Source organism: Dermochelys coriacea, chromosome 2 (assembly GCF_009764565.3).
Source record: "Dermochelys coriacea isolate rDerCor1 chromosome 2, rDerCor1.pri.v4, whole genome shotgun sequence".
NCBI lineage: Eukaryota > Metazoa > Chordata > Testudines > Dermochelyidae > Dermochelys > Dermochelys coriacea.
In genome coordinates, this window is record NC_050069.1 from 147,854,815 (window position 1) to 147,874,696 (window position 19,882).

At 44.2% G+C, this 19,882-nt stretch overlaps 1 protein-coding gene across 5 annotated transcripts in view; it reads left to right on the forward strand.

The window, feature by feature from the left end:
• Positions 1-5,308: 5,308 nt before the first annotated feature.
• Positions 5,309-19,882, forward strand: part of NFX1 (nuclear transcription factor, X-box binding 1) — a 226,272-nt gene continuing 211,698 nt past the window's right edge. For all 5 annotated transcript variants that reach the window (XM_043508487.1, XM_043508490.1, XM_038392949.2 and 2 more), the window contains exon 1: positions 5,309-5,400. In XM_043508487.1, coding sequence (XP_043364422.1) covers positions 5,376-5,400 — 25 coding nt within the window. In that variant the 5' untranslated portion in view covers positions 5,309-5,375. The remainder of the gene's footprint in view (positions 5,401-19,882) is intronic.

A 19,882-nucleotide genomic window follows, 5' to 3' on the forward strand; every position in this document is an offset into this window, starting at 1 on the left:
AAATTAATTCCAATTCTGCAGTTTCTCATTGGAGTCTGTTTTTGAAGTTTTTTTGTTGGAGAATTGCAACTTTTAGGTCTGAAATTGAGTGACCAACAATTATTTAGTTGGGGATTGGTCCTGCTTTGAGCAGGGGGTTGGACTAGATGACCTCCTGAGGTCCCTTCCAACCCTGATATTCTATGACCAGGGAGGTTGAAGTGTTTTCTGACTGGTTTTTGAATGTTACAATTCTTGATGTCTGATTTGTGTCCATTTATTCTTTTGCAAAGAGATTGCCTGGTTTGGCCAATGTACATGGCAGAGGTGCATTGTTGGCACATTGGTAGATGTGCAGGTGAACGAGCCTCTTTTGGTGTGGCTGATGTGATTAGGTCCAATGATGGTGTCCCTTGAATAGACATGTGGACAGAGTTGGCAATGGGCTTTATTACAAGGATAGGTTCCTGGTTTAGAGTTTTTGTTGTGTGGTGTGTGGTTGCTGGTGAGTAGTTGCTTCAGGTTGGGGGGCTGTCTGTAAGTGAGGACTCGCCTGTCTCCCAATATCTGTGAGAGTGAGGGATCGTCCTTCAGGATAGGTTAATGATTGCGCTGGAGAGGTCTAAGTTTGGGGCTGAAGGTGACGGCTAGTGGCGTTCTGTTACTTTCTTTGTTGGGCCTGTCCTGGAATAGATGACTTCTGGGTATTCTTCTGGCTCTGTCAATCTGTTTCTTTACTAACTTAGGAACCTATCCTTGGTCGCAATTCTCCAACAAAAAAATTTCAAAAACGACTCCAACAAGAAACTGCAGAATTGGAATTAATTTGCAAACTAGACTGTATGGCAACAGGTACTCCTCGTGTTTTGTTTTGTTTTGTTTTTTGCTGATACAGACTAACACAGCTTCCACTCTGATATCTGATGTAGCTAATTCCTACAGATAGCAATTTCACACACCCAACTGTGTGAGAAACTGCTGTCTGTAGGAATTAACTACACCAGATAGCAGCTTTTAGCAAATTAGGACAAGTCAGCAAATAAGAACAACCTTATGTTCTTGGTGGTGTTGGGGGACTTCAACTACCCAGACATCTGTTGGGAAAATAATGCAGTAGGGAACAGATTATCCAATAAGTTCTTGGAATGTATTGAGACAATTTTTTATTTCAGAAGGTGGAGAAAGCTACTAGGGGAGAGGCCATTCTAGATTTGATTTTAACAAATAGGAAGGAACTGATTAAGAATTTGAAAGAGGAAGTCAGCTTTGGTGGAAGTGATCATGAAATGATAAGAGTTCGTGATTCTAAAGAATGGTAGGAGGGAGAACAGCAAAATAAAAACAATGGATTTCAAGAAGACAGACTTTAGCAAACTTAGGGAGTTGGTAGCTAAGATCCCATGGGAAGCAAGTCTAAGGGGAAAAACAATTGAAGACTATTGGCAGTTTTTCAGACATTATTAAGGGCTCAAGAGCAAACTATACCACTGCACAGGAAAGATAGGAAGTAGGGAAAGAAACCACCCTGGCTTTGTTATGCTTATAAGAAGTACATGGGATCTTTTTCAGGGTAAAAGGCAATACCCCACATTTATTGGAAAGACAACAATTAGCATATGCATTTAATCACACACAAACACACACACTGTCCAGCCAATCGATGTTATAGTTACCAGTCCAGAGTCTGGATCAATCTAGCGGCCAGCTATGTTGAGCATGGGTAGGGAGGAGCAGGGTTCTGTCGGTCACGACATGATGCTCCAGAAAAGTCTTGGCAGGACAAACCCAAAGTTTCATGGCAAGGCATCCTGTTTATATAGTGATTTTCCTTCATTGGGACCAATGAGTTTTGCACCATCATGCTGTAATCAATCTCCATTTGACAAGTGCTTGTTTTCTTAAATTGTTCTTCTCATCCTTTATCTTGTTCTTTCATCAAGTTTCTCAGAGAGTTACTCCATGCTGGTTTTGATCACAGCTATCTTGTCAAAAAGAAAAGGAGTACTTGTGGCACCTTAGAGACTAACAAATTTATTAGAGCATAAGCTTTCGTGAGCTACAGCTCACTTCATCGGATGCTATCTTGTCCCCATTGATAGGTGCCTGTCTCATCTTTAGAGTTGTAAATCTGCCCTTCTCTGACATTTCAATAGGGGTGTGTTGCAACCGCCTGGTGCCCTTGCCTCTGTCTTTGGTTCCTCCCTAGAGGGAAGGGATAGTTCAGTGGTTTGGCCTGCTAAACCCAGGGTTGTAAGTTCAATCCCTGAGGGGGCCATTTAGGGATCTGGGACAAAAATTGGTCCTGTTTTGAGCAAGGGGTTGGACAAGATGACCTCCTGAGGTCCCTTCCAACCCTGAAATTCTATGATATGATTCTATGAACATCTGGTTCAGTGATGGCTTTCACACTTATCTCCTAACACACACATTCCTCATTCACACACAAAACAGAATTGATTTACACAGAACATTTTGAACGGGAACATCAAGTTGCAATGCAAAAGAAAAACAATGATTGCATTCTTTTACTTATTTTAAAATGCTAAACCCTACAACAAAGTGGTGACCTAAAAGGTCTGTTACTGCCTTGAAATCAGCCCAGATACAGATTCTGGTTGATGCATGCATCTGTACCAATGGCCCATGAGGCCATGCCTTTCTGCTACTCAAAAAGGGTGGCTGGCAGAATATGGTCAAATCATACATCAATATATTTAATACAGGCTACATTATTATTCTTTATCCTTCATTCTAAATTATACAAAATACAAACATAAAATCCTACCACTACAGCTTAACCAGGAGATCTTCAATGATCTAAAAATCAAGAAAGAGTCCTACAAAAAGTGGAAACTATGTCAAATTACAAAGGATGAATATAAACAAATAACACAAGTATATAGGGACAAAATTAGAAAGGCCAAGGCACAAAACGAGATCAAACTAGCTAGAGACATAAAGGGTAACAACACAATTTGTATTCTACAAATACATTAGAAGCAAGAGGAAGACCTAGAACAGGGTAGGCCCGTTACTCAACAAGGGGGAAAAGCAATAACAGAAAATATGGAAATGAAAGAGGTGCTTAATTACTTCTGTTGCTGGCACAAAAGCCCGAGGCAGGCAACAGCTGGATTCGTTGCCCAGTGTGCATCGCCCAATAATCACAACGGGGTGGAGAAGTAGAAAAGTTTATTTGAAGCTTCAAGCGGTACAGGGAGACAACAATCTCAAATCCTGCACACCAGTGCAAGCAGTTACACATATTTTATACATTCATTCTTTAGCATACTTATCCCATAGCAAGCTGCCCTGAGTATCCATATAGCCAATCCGGTATATCAGCCAGTTCCCCTTTTTCCTCTTATCATCTATTCCCCCATATATGGAGTTGTTTGTTCAGTATTATCTAACATTCCTGTCCTGCTTGACCTAATCTTGCTCCAGCCAGTCTGCGCCTGCAACACACTGTTGCAAATTTCTCAGCGTGACCGCTGTGAGTGTCTCCAGGCAGAAAAGGGAAGGGGTCGCCATCTGGGCCTAGAGCGAGGGAGCTTCATTGACACTCGTGGTCTTCCATCCCCTTGAGTTACCTAGTGGCCATGCCCGGTGTCCCCAATACTTCTTTGTATCAGTTTTCACCAAGAAGGTTGATGGTGATTGGATGTCTAACATAGTGAATGCCAGTGAAAATGAGGTAGGATCAGAGGCAAAAATAGGAAAAGAACACGTTAAAAACTTCTCCAACAAATTAGATGTCTTCAGGTCACCAGGCCTAATGAAATGCATCCTAGAATACTCAACGAGCTGACTGAGGAGATAGCTAAGCCATTAGCAATTATCTTTAGTTGCCCTTTTCTAGTCTTCTGGAATCTCTCCCGTCTTCCATGACGTTTTAAAGTGCCAATATATAGAAAAGGAAATAAGGACAACCAAGGGAATTACAGACCAGTCAGCTTAACTTGTGTACCCAGAAAGATAGTGGAGCAAATAATTAAGCAATCAGTTTGCAAACATCTAAAAGAAAATAAGGTGATAAGTAACAGTCAGCGTGGATTTGTCAAGAACAAATTGTGTCAGACCAACCTGATAGCTGTCTTTGACAGGGTAACAAGCCTTGTGGATGTGGGGGAAGTGGTCGATGTGAATAAAATTGTGTCACATGACCGTCTCATAAACTAGGGAAACGCAACCTAGATGGAGCTACAATAAGGTGGGTGCAAAACTGGTTGGAAAACCATTTCCAGAGAGTAGTTATCAGTGGTTCACAGTCATGCTGGAAAGGCATAACGAGTGGGGTCCTGCAGGGATCAGTTCTGGATATGTTTCTGTTCAATATCTTCATCAATGATTTAGATAATGCATAGAGAATACACTTATAAAGTTTGCAGACGATACCAAGCTGAGAGGGATTGCAAGTGCTTTGGAGGACAGGGTTAAAATTCAGAATGATCTGGACAAACTGGAGAAATAGTCTGAAGTTAATAGGATGAAATTCAATAAGGACAAATGCAAAGTACTCCATTTAGGAAGGAACAATCAGTTGCATGCATACAAAATAGGAAATCACTTCCTAGGAAGGAGTACTGTGGAAAGGGATCTGGGGGTCATAGTGGACCACAAGCTAAATATGAGTCAACAGTGTAACACTGCTGCACAGAAAGGGAATGTCATTCTGGGCTGTATTAGCAGGAGTGTCGGAAGCAAGCCATGATTAGGCCTCAGCTGGAGTATTGTGTTCAGTTCTGGGCACCACATTTCAAGAAAGATGTGGAGAAACTGGAGAAAGTCCAGAGAAGAGCAAGAAAAATGATTAAAGGTCAAGTTTTCTAGACTTTTATGAGGGAAAACTGAAACATAATAACCGTTTTCAAGTACATAAAAGGTTGTTACAAGGAAGAGGGAGAAGAATTGTTCCCTTTAACCTCTGAGAACAGGACAAGAAGCAATGGGCTTAAATTGCAGCACGGAAGGTTTAAGAAAAACTTCCTGTCAGGATAGTTAAGCACTGGAAAAAATTGCCTAGGGAAGGGAATCTCCATCAGTGGAGATTTTTAAGAGCGGGTTGGACAAACAGGTGTCAGGAATGGTCTAGATAACTTTGTCCTGCCACGAGTGCAGGGGACACACTGCTATCAGATAACCGTTTTTTCACCATAGCAGTTTCTTACAATCCATTAGGTACCAATAACTGCTACAGGTAGCACATTCCTGCACGCAGCAGGGTCCTACCTTGCAACTGGCTCCAGGGCAGCGCGCTCCCGTCCCAGAGCGGCGCCGGCCGCGCGCTCTTGGCCCTGCCTCCAGCCCGGGTTGTGGGTGTGGCCTACGCGGTGCCGCGAGTTCTCTCGGCCGGGGTGGGAGGGTGTTTCGTTAGGCGCGTGCGCGGGGTCGGCATGGCGGAGGCGCAGCCGGGCTCAGGTAGGGCTCACGCGGGTCTTGGTGTGACAGAGATCCCCGGGGACGGGCCTTCGGCTCAGGGATCTGCCTGTCTTTAGAGCCTGCCCGTTGCGGGATCTAGGGGCAGAACCACCCCCGCCGACGGCGTGGGAACCCGGATTGGCCGGCACGCGGCACGCGGCCCCGTGCGCGGCGCGAGCTCAGGGGCAGGGGTGGTTGGTCCGCGCAGGCACCAGCGAAGCCGCCTCCCCGTGTCTGTGCGAGCAGCAGCCTGCGCCGGGCAAGGCCCTTCTCCGCCGCCGGGCCTTGCGCACTGGCGCCGGGAGAGAAATGTTCCTGGGAAAGCTATAGGGGATCGGTGATTTGGTCTCCTAGAGCAATTTCTACGCCCCTGAGCTCGCTTCACAGCTCCTGCCAGCATTTTTTCCCCTGATAAAAAATTGTAGTCAACGTGGGGGAAAAGTGAGGTTTTTTTCTAAGATGAATTAGCTGTAATCTTGCTATATTGCAAAATCTTATCGGTGGGCACAAAGTATTATTTCACCGTGTAATATAAGCAAAGGCAAACGCAAAAGTTTAGGAACGCAATTATAAAACTGGGTATTTCAAAGTCAGGAATCTTCAGAAGTCCTTATTGCATAAGGCAGTCCCTCTTCCTGATGGGAGAAACATTTTGTTTCTAATCTAGTAAGTAGTGAGGTATTAGTGGAGGCCACTAAAATTCATTTTTAAATATTTGTTTTATTATCTGGGAATTTTATCTATATGAGGGAGTGTATGTGTGTGAGGTAGTGGGTGGGAGGAGCAGGTTTGGGGGGGTGGGGCAGAGGTTGGGGCGTGGGGGTTGTATTGCAGAGGGAGACTGACTCATCCTTACCACACAGCAGGAGATCCTGACCCATGGGACTGGGCCTAGCTCCCTGCTTTTACTCCTAGGGGGATTCTGCATGCCTGCAGAAAATGTACCACCTCCTCTCCCAAATTCCTGTGCTTCCCTGCAGAAAACAAAAGAGAAGCAAAGGGAACCCGTGCTTGAGGGGTGCGGGCAGGGAACAACCATGGTTTTTTGGGGGGGTTGCTCCCCCAGCAGAGGCGAGGCATGGGGTTACATGCCACTGCCCCCCCTCATTTCTGCAAGCGCAGAACTGCCAAGCTGAAAGAGGCTGCCGCTGACTCTGCAGCTGAATGCCGCCTCTTAGGTCCTAGTGCCAGTGGTGCTCCCCATCTGTATGCTGGGAGCCTTCCTGTTTTCAATGCAATCCTGAGTGTGGGTGGTAGGGCTAGGTAAGATGGGGTAAAAGGAAGGGGGGTGAGGGAACAAAGGGAAGGGATGGGGAGGGATGGAATAGGGCAGGGGGAGGGAAATGGAGAAGGAAAGGGGATAGGGGAATCGCACAGGGAAGCGGCAGCCCAGCATGCGGCGTCTCCTAGGCAACAGCTGGGGCTCCTTCTTTAAACAGGCCCATCGAACCCTTACCCTGACAAGCTCTACCCCCCCCATGCTTGGACCCCTCCAATGAGCCCAGACCCCCACCCCACTGATCCCCAAGCAGCTGCACAGGACCCCCATCCCATCAAGACCTACTCCCCCAGCACGTGGACCCCCTACTGGGCCCCATCTCCCCACATCCAGCCACCTGCCACCTCCGCCCCCCCCAGCTGAGCCCTAACCACCTTCACCTGGATCCCATGCAGCGTCTTATTGCTCCTGCACACAGAACCCCCCAACAAGCCCCTGTACATCCAGATCTCCCACTGAGCTGCCTGCACCCAGACTGCCCCACGCAGAAACCTCTCACCCCACACCTGGATCCCCCCACATTAAGCCCCTCCGCACTTGGATCCTGCTGGCCTGAGCCAGCCCAGCCACTACTGGGGCAGGCCCAGACCTGTGTCAGGGTCAGGTGCAACCTCACTGCCAAGTCTCTGTACATTGGGGCTTCAGGTGATCTCCCACCTAAATGCAGCCAGTGGCCTATGCTCCCCACTGCCATGCTGAAGCCACATTTATTTATTGACAAATAAAATTTGCAGAATTTTAAAATATGGTGTACTTAATTTTTAATTTTTTTGTGCAAAATTTCTCAGGAGTACTGCTTTGCAACTGGGGCTTTTTGATCTGGTAGAGACGGGTGTAACAAAATCCAATGGCTGAAGTTGAAGCTAGACAACTTCAGACTGGAAATAAGGTGTATATTTTTAACAGTGAGGCGAATTGTTACAATGGTTAGTGTTGATTCTCCTTCACTGACAACTTTTAAATAAAGATATATGCTCTAGGAATTTTATCGACATTCCGTTGCCTATGTTATACAGGAGGTTAGACTAGATGATTACAGTGGTTCCTTCTGGTCTTGGAACCCATGGATGTGTGGGGTGAGTTTATTTTATTTCGTGTTGGGCCTTATTTTTAAGCTTTCTATGGAAGAGTTATATTGTATAGTAAAAACATAAAGGGAGAGAAATAATATGTTGCACGTAAGTAATTAGGTTAGTGTCCGAAGGTCATAAAAAATGAAAGACTGGTGATGGAGGTAAAGCTCAAAATATTAAGATCTTTAAGGTGGACTATTGTCAGGCTCAATGGGTGGTGATCAATGGCTCCATGTCTACTTGGCAGCCGGTATCAAGCGGAGTGCCTCAAGGGTCGGTCCTGGGACCGTTTTTGTTCAATATCTTCATTAATGATCTGGAGGATGGCATGGATTGCACCTTCAGCAAGTTTGCAGATGACACTAAAGTGGGAGGAGAGGTAGATACGCTGGAGGGTAGGGATAGGATACAGAGGGACCTAGACAAATTAGAGGATTGGGCAAAAAGAAATCTAATGAGGTTCAACAAGGAGAAGTGCAGGACAGAAGAATCCCATGCACTGCTACAGACTAGGGACCGAATGGGTAGGCAGCAGTTCTGCAGAAAAGGACCTAGGGGTTACAGTGGATGAGAAGCTGGATATGAGTCAACAGTGTGCCCTTGTTGCCAAGAAGGCCAATGGCATTTTGGGATGTATAAAATGGGGCATTGCCAGCAGATCGAGGGACGTGATCATTCCCCTCTATTCGACATTGGTGAGGCCTCATCTGGAGTACTGTGTCCAATTTTGGGACCCACACTACAAGAAGGATGTGAAAAAATTGGAAAGCGTCCAGCGGAAGGCAACAAAAATGACTGGGGGACTGGAACACATGACTTATGAGGAGAGGCTGAGGGAACTGATTTGATAGCTGCTTTCAACTACCTGAAAGGCAGTTCCAAAGAGGATGGATCTAGACTGTTCTCAGTGGTAGCAGATGACAGAATGAGGAGTAATGGTCTCAAATTGCAGTGGGGGAGGTCTAGGTTGGAAATTAGGAAAAGCTATTTCACTAGGAGGGTGGTGAAACACTGGAATGAGTTACGTTGGGAGGTGGTGGAACCTCCTTCCTTACAGGTTTTTAAGGCCCGGCTTGACAAAACCCTGTCTGGGATGATGTAGTTGGGGTTGGTCCTGCTTTGAGCAGAGGGTTGGTTTCAACCCTAATCTTGTATGATTCTACTGTAATGTTCCTCTAAGTACACTTCCCAGAGACCTCTAATGTAAGACAAGGTCCAACAAATGGACTGCATTTCCCCCTATTTTCCCTAGGAGTTGCTAGCAAAAAAACAAACTTTTTTCAATGTACATATGGGGAATATGATCTTCCTTCTATTTTTTTCCCAGTTGCTGCTGTTATGGGATGGCTAGGCTAACGTAATTAGTCTTATATTTTGTTCTGAAGGTGGAGAGGTCTTGTGATCATTCTCACTTTTAGAATGTGGTTCCTTGGTCTTGGATTCATGAGACCTGCTTTCATGAGACTTAGCCTTAATGTACTGCTGGCTGCAGGTGCTGCTCCTGAGATGGGCTGCTGAGTTTTGGACTGGATAGAGTTTTCTTTAAAGTCAGACATTTACAGTCTATTGCAGTAATACAGTTTGGAATTCAAGAAGGCTGTATCACTGTCATGAGGTCATCATACAACAGTAGGTGCACCATCTTCTTGCTAATTGCAGGTGAATGGAAGTTGTGGATGTGAGTGGCCAGAATTAACGGGTTGTTCAGAAAAAGCCCCAGTTTATGGGCTGACTTCACTACTGAGTGTAGACTCCCTCATAGATATGATGCTGGCAGCTAGGTCTTCCTACCTTCAGTTTTTGTTCGCTTGCTTATCTCTGTCAGACATTGAGGTAACTGAAGGATAGCATTATTATCATCAAAAGTGAGTAACACACTGTTCATTACCTGCATGTTGTTGACATTGTAGACCATGTGTTGTGATTCTTCTAAGTGGCTCCATAGTGTTGTCAAATAAAATGTGTAATAGTGGATGAATGGGCATCCAGAAGTGAGTGCTCTGGCAGAAGAGGAGCAATTGCCCATCACTGCTTTGCATGCTGTGGTCAGATGTTCGGCTGTGTGTGGAGGTTCTTTCTGTCCAATAAGACCACAAGACTTGGTTTATTAGCGAATGCACCCGACCAGTTTTATTGCCAACAAAGCACGGTGCTCCGGCTCAAGGTTACAGGTGCACTAACATGTATGCTCATGACAATGGACCAGTTGAGTCACTGGTGGGACTTTCCACTGCACCCTAGGGCATATCAAGGGTTAAAGTGAAGTATCCCAACACTTATAGACTGAGACAATCTGGGATAAACAACTTACTTATCACCTTATGTGTTTCATGACATGTTTGTTACCTCACCTTGTGCTTTTCTCCTGATGTTTCAGACAAAATATCAGAATTCATCACTTTTATCAAACCATTTTATCATATGTTAGGTGGTGGTGTTCTTGTGTTGGCCTGCTGCAATGTGTTTACGTATTCAGTGTTGTGACTGGGGTCCAAGGGAGCCGCACTGAAATTACTCAATTAGGGTAAACTGCAAAGAATGGGGCAGACAATCCCCAAAGCCAGTGGATATTCCAATACTTAGATTTTACTAAGCCAGCACAAAACAGCTTCTATAGTACCTTACTGGTAACCAAGAAGCCAACAGCACAGTTCCCTTAAAGCACGGGTGGGGAACCTTTTTTCGATCCTGGGCCCACTGACCCATGAAAAAATCAGTTGCGGGCCACACAGAGCCCCGTGGGGTGGGTGGGGAAGGCAGAGGCTCAGGGTTTCCTCTAGGCTGTGGGGTGGGGTCAGAAATGAGGGGTTCAGTGTGCGGAAGGAGACACCAGGCTGGGGTCAAGGGGGTTTTGGAGTGTGGGAGTGGACTCAGGACTGGGGCAGGGGGTTGGGGTACAGGCTCTGGGAGGAGGTTGGTGTGTGGGAGGGGAGTCAGGGCTGTGGCTGGGAGTTGGGGTGCAGGAGGGGGTAAGGGGTGGGAGCTCTGGCCGGGCACTGCTTACCTCAGGGGCTGCTCCCAGTCAGCAGTGCAGTGGGGCTAAAGGAGGCTCCCCTGGCCGCGTGCCGCTCCCGGAAGCAGCCATGATCATGTGGTCACGCGGCTCTGTGTGGTGCGTGCTGCCCACAGCATACCTGCAGGCACTGGCCAATGGGAGCTGTGGGGGCGGCGCCCACAGGTGGGGTTAGGCGCACATGGATTCAGAGCTTCCCTGATCTCCCCTGCGCCTAGCAGGGGCCACAGAGACAGACGATCGACTGGCCTGGCACCCCTAGCTTCCCCCCCACAGCGGGGCGAGCCGGTGCTTGAGGCTCAGGGCTTCTGGCCCGCGGTGTGGAGACTTGTTGTGGGCTGGATGAAATCAAACGGGTCCGGATGTGGCCCATGGGTCAGAGGTTTCGTACCCCTGCCTTAAAGCAACACAGTCTCAGGCCTCCACCCAGACACCAAGTCAAATATGATGATGATTACTGAAAATCTTATTCATCATATAATAAAGTTCTACCAATCCCAAAGGATTGGACACATTACCTACCAGGTTAATGAATATTTCTGATCATATCCAAATACATGCTTACAGCCCATTCTTATTAACTAAACTAACATTTTAAAAAAAAGTGTATTGGTTAAAAGATCAGATTCATAGTAGAGACTAAAAGAAAAGGAGTACTTGTGGCACCTTAGAGACTAACAAATTTATTAGAGCATAAGCTTTCGTGAGCTATAGCTCACTTCATCGCTCAAATAAATTTGTTAGTCTCTAAGGTGCCACAAGTACTCCTTTTCTTTTTGCGAATACAGACTAACATGGCTGCTACTCTGAAACCTGTCATAGTAGAGACTGTGAGCTTTGTAGTTGCAAAGAGTTCTTTCAGAATTAGTCACTAGGTTATAGTCCAGTATTCATATTCAGGGTGATCCAGGTGGGACTGGAGATCTCAGTTTTACGACTCAAGCTTCCCCTGCATAAAGCATCAATCAGATCTGTGATAAAAAGATCAGGACCCAAGACATTTTTATACAGTTCCAGGCTTCCTCTTGATAGTTCGGCGTCCGTAGACAATCATGGAGGCTTTGAAGTAGACCCTGTTTCCTAAGCATCACTGGTAATTAGCTACATGGATTAACATAAGGCAATTTATCCATTAGCCAGTTTATCAGAGACTTTAAAGAGACACATAGACAATGATATTATTTCACCCAAGATTCATCTAAATGTTAATATTCCCTTTTGATCTCTGAATCAATAGCTGTAATGACAGACAGCAGCTGTCTGTTTACATGGGCAACATCTAACAAGATATAAGTAAACGCATACAATTATCACTTCTAATTCCCTAACAATACAGATTTGCATTTCTAGCCTATCTAACATGGAATGGTCTTAATTACCATTTACATACTTTTCTAACATGTCTCTAAAGATTGAATTTGGGTAATTTTCCTGCAGGATGCTTAACCCTTTCTGGCCATGTGACACAAGTGTGTTTTAAGAAAAGGAGTACTTGTGGCACCTTAGAGACTAACAAATTTATTTGAGCATAAGCTTTCGTGAGCTACAGCTCACTTCATCAGATGCATTTGGTGGAAAATACAGTGGGGAGATTTATATACACACACAGAGAACATGGAACAATGGGTTTTATCATACACACTGTAAGGAGAGTGATCAATTAAGATGAGCCATCACCAGCAGCGGGGGGGCGGGGGGGGGCAGGAAGGAAAGTGTGTTTTAGGAATGCTAGCAATACTGGTGCTGAGTTTATGTACCGGACTGTGTTTTGCAGACAAGTATCTGCTTTTGACAGAGCCTGACTGTTGCTCATAGCATAACTTCTGTTGACTTTGGTTCAGGCCTTACACCAGGCCCATGCTTCAGGCTCTCTTTCTACTACACATGCAACCCCAAAGTAAGAATCTTTTGTAGCTCAGTGCTTTCCTATTAGTACCTGCTACTACTTCAAGGCAGGATAGTGGTATACTGTGGTTAATGGTTCTGAAATCTGCAAAAAGAGTTAGTTATATAACTCCTGTCCTCTTCGTGTCAGTGAACAAAGGCATTAGCTAGTACAACGGATATTGTTCCAGTGTTGTATTGGTCTGAAACCTGATTGGGGGTGGTCAAAAGCTCTTGTAATTTGGTATGATTGGAGATGGCTTTTAATTAGTTTTTGTTAAATAATTTTTTTAACTTGTATGCTCCTCTGGGGAAGAGGTCCCAGTGACCATAGGAGGTCATCGGGTTCTGCTAGCTCTGTGTGCAAACAACTGCTACTAGGTAATGAATAATTATGTTCAGAATTTTGAAACCTGAAATTACTACCCAGTTACCTCTTTTTGTAATCTGCTGGTTCTTATCACAAATTTATCTATGGTTGTTTCTGGATGATGGAGATTTTTTATTCTTTTTGCTACAGGTGGTATACTGTGGCTATGTGACATACATGATGTGACTGAAACACTGTCATTGGCAGATAACTCTGAAACTATATAAAATGATGGAGATCTTGAAGGTGGATAGTCTTCAGAATCCTGTATGTTGAGGATGGATTCTCCTAAACAAAATAAGTTAATGTAGTTATTTAATTATTATTACCATACTGCTCATTTAGTATTGCTCTTGTATTCGCTGACACTCAGTACTGCTTTAAAGGTGAAATTGTAAAAGGAAACTCTGCCTATTTCAGCTTTTTTTTTTTTTTTAATCCCAACTGCATCTAAAATGATAGTACCATAGAGTAACAACTATATTTTTTGCTCAAACATAAGAATTCAAGAATAGTCTAGAAGGAAGACAGGCAATCCTTAAGAAAGAAGTATGAAATAAAAAAGTTTACCAACCTGAAGATCCTGCATGTTCAGACATGTTCCTTTCCAACTCAGCTTCCTCCTGAGAGGGAACAGTTCTCATGTTGTTTCATTTGGGCAACTAGGCCTTGCATCTGTTTTCAGCGCTTTAGCATTTGCACGCATGCCTGTTTTTACCCATAGGTAGAGGAACTTCATTAAAATATTCCCAAACTGGGTCTTTTTTACAGCCTGTTGCTGTTATAGGTTTTCCCTTCTAGTTAGAGAATGGTATGGTAGATCTCAGATCAATGAAGGCTACACTCAGAAAGACCTCAAGACTTCTGGAATATGCTGCTCAAACAATTTCACTTTTGTTTCTAGTGCCTACTCCCTTCTCACATTTATCTTCAGACTTCTTGTCCAGATCTGTTCCGCCCCCAACAATCTTCTATTCATTGAACTTTTTGAAACTTTCCACTTTCAGAGAGAGGTAAGGGATTAAGTCTGTGTACACAAATTTGCAGAGGGACAATAAGGTTGTTATTTCTCTCCTCTCTATATATATTTATTTATTTTAAAACAATTTTGCTGTTAACAAGCATGTTATCTCTGGAGACACAAATCCACAGTTTGAGAACTGCAAAACTGAGCATCTCTGATGGTATCCTCTAGAGTGAGCACTGAGTCCCATTGGGTAGATAGAAAGATTAACCTAAATAATGTTTTCAGAAGCCTCTGAAACTCCATAAGATTGGGTCCCTAATCCATGAACTATTGGAACTCATTTACAAAACTTTTCTTAAACATTACATGAATATATTGTCTCATACTGTAGAATTAAAATCCCTATTCAATGATGAGATATCTTTGAACTATAATGTATGTTAGGTTTTTTTCCTCAAAAATCAGATTTAAATTTAAAAAAATCCCTTTTTAAAAAAAAATAATTTATTTTTATCCACCCTGCTAAATACACAATAACTCAAACATTATCTCATAACATGTCTTTTGAGGGTCATTTATTTTGCAGGATGTTTAACCCTTTCTAGCCATGTATAACACCAGTCTATAGAACCAGTTCCCACTCGCACAGAGGGAAGGACTTCTACGTCAAGTTCTTCCTGATACCGAAAAAGAACGGTGATTGGAGACCCATTCTGGATCTAAGATCACTCGAGACCTGTAAAGATACAAACTTCAAGATGGTTACTCTTGCATCAATAATCCTATCTCTGGACCAAGGGACTGGTTCTTGGCCCTCGACATACAAGATGCTTATGCATATTGCGATCCATCCATCCCATAGAAGGTTTCTACAATTCGATCTGGTGCAGGACCACTTTCAATACAAGATGCTCCCGTTGGTCTATCATCTGCACCAAGAGTGTTCTCAAAGGTCTTTTCTGTGGTAGCGGCACACCTTCGCACAAAAGCAATTATGATATTCCTATATCTAGATGATTGCTTGCTCTAAGCACATTCCATCGATGCTTTGAGGGCTACAAAAAAGACCATGGACTTATTCCTTCAGCTGGGACTATAGGTAAATGTCCACAAGCCCACAGTAGTGCCAGTACAACATCTGGAATTCATAGGAGCCTACGTAGAAGTGATAGCGGCCAAAACCTGCCTTCCATCACAAAGATTCAACACCTTAGCCAACTCAATCTCAAAGATCCAGGCCAGTCATAAGACCTCTGCCAGAAACTGTCTTCATCTACTGGGACATATGTCAGCAGGCACCTTTGTAATAATCATGCAAGACTTCACATGAGCTGCCTTCAAGGATGGCTCAGAACGGTATATGTACCAAGCAAACACAGCTGAAACAAACTTCTGTTGATGCCCTCAGCTGTGGAAAAACTCCCTTGACTGGTGGAAAGACCCTCAGAGTATCTGTGCAGGGGTTCCCTTCACTCAACCACCCCCAACATTAATACTGACAACAGATGCATCCCTATTTGGATGGGAAGCCCACATGGACACCCACACTATTTAAGGCAAATGTTCCCCTCTCAAATTCACACTAAATGTCAGCTTGCTAATGCCTGCTCATGTTTCTTGCCACTCATCAGGGGCAAGCATGTAGAAATAGATAGGTTTCACATAAACTGCAAGGGAGGAGCAAGATCACCTTCCCTGTGTGGCAAGACAGTGAAACTCTCTGGAATTGGTGCATTCACTACCACATCAACATCTCAGCAGCTTACCTCCCAGGCATACAGAACACTACAGTGGATGCTCTCCAAGGGAATTTTTATGAGGCTCACGAATGGGAAATAGACCCTCCATTCTCCACAGCATATTTCTATGTTGGGGAGTCCCAAAGATAGATTTATTCACCACAGCCAAGAAAAAGGAGTGCTTCCAATTCTGCACCAGGGCCAGCCTGGGTCATCACTCTCTCAGAGATGCCTTTCTCCTACACTGGAACACAAATCTCTTCTGTGACTTTCCGCCAGTTCCTCTGATATCCAAGGTCCTGTTTAAGATGAGAAGAAAGAGCACTTGAGTTATACTTGTAGCTGTCATCTGGGCAAGACAAACATTTGTCCGCCAATCCTCTCCAGCCTATTCGGCATCTCCTCTTTCAGTTTGCTGGCCAGATCCATGCAGTATACAGGTTCTCTGACCCAAGGCATGGCTCCTCAATGGTTTTAAATCTTGGAAATGACCTGCTCTGAGGATATAAAGATTGTGCTGTTACATAGCAGGAAACTACTAGTCACACATATATTCAAAAGAAGAAGAGATTCCAACTGTGGTGTGACTTGAGGCACATTATTCCTATATTCTCTCTATTACACTTGTGCTACATCACAGCCTACAACTAAAAATGTCAGAATTATCTCTAAACTCCATAAAAGTGCATCTTGCAGCCATCACCGTCTTTCATCATCAGATAGATGGTTATTTTGTGTTCGCCTATCCTACAATAAGAAGAATTCTGAAGGGTATGAGTAACCTCTTCTCACAAATCAGATGTCCCACTGCAGCATAGCATCTCAGACTTGTGCTTAGGTGCTTTATGCAGCCTCACTTTGAACCTATGGCCACAGATGTTCTTGTACACCTCTCTATGAAATCTGCATTCCTAGTGACCATTATGTCTGTTTGGAGAGCAGGGGAGAGAGAGGGGCTCTAGTGGCATACCCCTATTTACAATCTTTTTCAAATATAAGGTTACATTATAACCGCACCCCAAGTTCCTACTGATTTCAGATGTCCATATAAACCAGTTTATCCACCTCCCAGCTTTTTTTTTTTTTCCTGAAACTGCACTGGAACAAAAAGGAGTCGACACTGGGTGTCAGGAGAGCCCTAGCTTTCTATTTGGATAGAACTAAGACCTTCAGGAAATCTCCTAGACTATTTCTTCCCATTGCAGACATATCTAAGGGATCCTCAGTCTCTAAACAAAGACTCTCTAGGTGGATATCAGATTGCATTACCTATTGCTACCTTGCTCATCACCTTCATTCTTGTTCTTCAAACTCACTCCACGAGATCTCTCTCCACTTTCATAGCCTTCGTCAAGAATATTCTGGTCACAGAAATATGCAGAGCAGTGACTTGGACATTTGCTCATATATTTGCTGAACATTGTGCAGTCACCCATAACTCTGCATCCAATGCCATATTTGGCTACACTGTCATATCCTCAATACTAAACTCGACTGAAGCTCCACCACTCCATTAGGGGTACAGAGTCACCTAGAGTAGAGTGGCCATAGGGACTTTACTTGAAGAAGAGAGGGTTACTTACCTTGTCAGTAACTGTGGTTCTTAGATACGTATCTCTGTGTGTGCTCCACTACCTGCCCTCCTCCCCTCTGCTTTCTAGTTCTTACCAATGAGCTCTGTAGTAAAGAAGGAACTGAGGATGGTTTGCCCATGTGGCGTTATGTAGCCCTGATGCAGGGCACAAGACTGGGAGAGAACATCTGCAGGTTGAACAAACATTGCTACCTAAAATCTTTGATCTGAGGCGTAGGGCATGAATACACCTAGTGTGGCGCACCCTTAGGAACACACATCTAGAAGAACCAGTTATTACACAAGGTGAGTAACTCTCTTTTGTGAACTTTAGGTACTACAATGCAGTGACCTACAAAATGATTCTCATAATAAAAATACTTTGCAGATAAAGGAATATGTTTGTGTTCTGTTTGAATAACACTTTTTTCTACTTAAAAATTAAGAAAATTCAGAAACAAAAGGTTGTTTAACTTGAGTTGTGGTTTATCTCCATCAAACTTTAAGATTCAGGAAACACCAAATTAGGGATTGAACTTCAACTATTTTTTTCTTATATCGTCACAAAAATCACACCAGAGCCTTAACGTCAACCAAAATATAGAATAACTTTGTTTTCTGTATAATATGTATATATTGAACACTTCCTTATTACACTTGTGTTTTAACTTACAAAATGAGGTAGCAGTTTTCTCTCCAAACAGTATCAAAAGGAGTATCAGCACAAACAAAAATTCCAAAACAACATCATTCTATGGTGAGAATGTACTTTCTGCAGGGATGCTAGTGCAAATATAGAAAGTAAAATATATAACTGAATATTTCTTCATACTTGGGATACTTTGCAGGCAGTACAGACATGAAAATCAGGGAAAATAAACCTTTTTCTAGGGAAGCTTATATACAAAAATATTTTATCGAATCTTTTAAAATGTATAGGCTGAATAAAATTTTCCCATTAGGAATTTTGCATTATGAACAACTAAGATAAAACATAACTCCTTGCTGTGGGGAAGGAACTCTGCATTTTCACACCTGGCCTGATGACTTTGTCTCAATTACTATATATACTTGATCATAAGCAGGATCGTTTATAAGCTGACTCCCCCGCCCCGATGGATAAGTAAAAATAGAAAATTATGACCCATTTATAAGTCGTCCCTATAATTCAGGGATTGGTAAACTTTTGCTCCTGGGCCATCAGGACAAGCTGCTGGTGGGCCGAGACTGTTTGTTTACCCCGAGCGTCCGCAGGCACGGAGGTAAGCCTAAGTAAACAAAGTGTCCCAGCCCACCAGCTGCTTACCCTGACAGGCTGGGACAACAACTGGTGGGGAAATTTTGGGGATGGGGGGGAGAGAAGCTGGAGGTCAGGGGAGTAACCCCTGTGACCACCCCCCCACATGACCCCACGCCTAGCCAGGGACCCCCACACTCTCCCCATCCTATCCCTTCCCATCTTAGCTGGAGCGGGCCAGGGAAGGATGTCTCTAGCCTGGCTGGAACTGCTCTGGTAGGCTGGGTGGCGCAGCCGCAGCCTGCTCCGGCGGGCAGGGCTGAGCGACGCGGCAGCACTCTGCCAGACCCAGAGCTGCAGCTGCTTTGGAGGCTGGGGGGAGAGCATCGTTGCCAGAAGCGGAGAGACTCTGGCCCCGCCTCTTCCCTTCTGGCTGTGCTGCCTCTCCTTCCCTCCTCTGTTGTGGGGAGGACTGTGTCATAGATTCATAAATACTAAGGTCAGAAGGGACCATTCTGATCATCTAGTCTGACCTCCTGCACAACGCAGGCCACAGAATCTCACCTACGCACTTCTACGAAAAACCTCACCTATGTCTGAGCTATTAAAGTCCTCGAATCGTGGTTTAAAGACCTCAAGGAGCAGAGAATCCTTCCTCAAGTGACCCATGCTACAGAGGAAGGCAAAAAACCTCCAGGGCCTCTTCCAATCTGCCCTGGAGGAAAATTCCTTCCCGATCCCAAATATGACGATCAGCTAAACCCTGAGCATATGGGCAAGATTCACCAGCCAGATACTACAGAAAATTCTTTCCTGGGTAACTCAGATCCCATCCATCTAATATCCCATCACAGGGGATTAGGCCTATTTACCCTGAATATTTAAAGATCAATTAATTACCAAAAATCCCATTATCCCATCATACCATCTCCTCCATAAACTTATTGAGTAGAATTTAAAAGCCAGATAGATCTTTTGCCCCCTCTGCTTCCCTTGGAAGGCTATTCCAAAACTTCACTCCTCTGATGGTTAGAAACCTTCGTCTAATTCAAGTCTAAACTTCCTGGTGGCCAGTTTATACCCATTTGTTCTTGTGTCCACATTGGTGCTGAGCTTAAATAATTCCTCTCCCTCTTCGGTATTTATCCCTCTGATATATTTATAGAGAGCAATCATATCTCCCCTCAACCTTCTCTTAGTTAGGCTAAACAAGCCAAGCTCCTTGAGTCTCCTTTCATAAGACAAGTTTTCCATTCCTTGGATCATCCTAGTAGTCCCAGCTCTCCCTCTCTATATCCGTTCATAAGCCAACCCCCTTCTCTGATGCTTCCCTTTTTTACAAAAAAA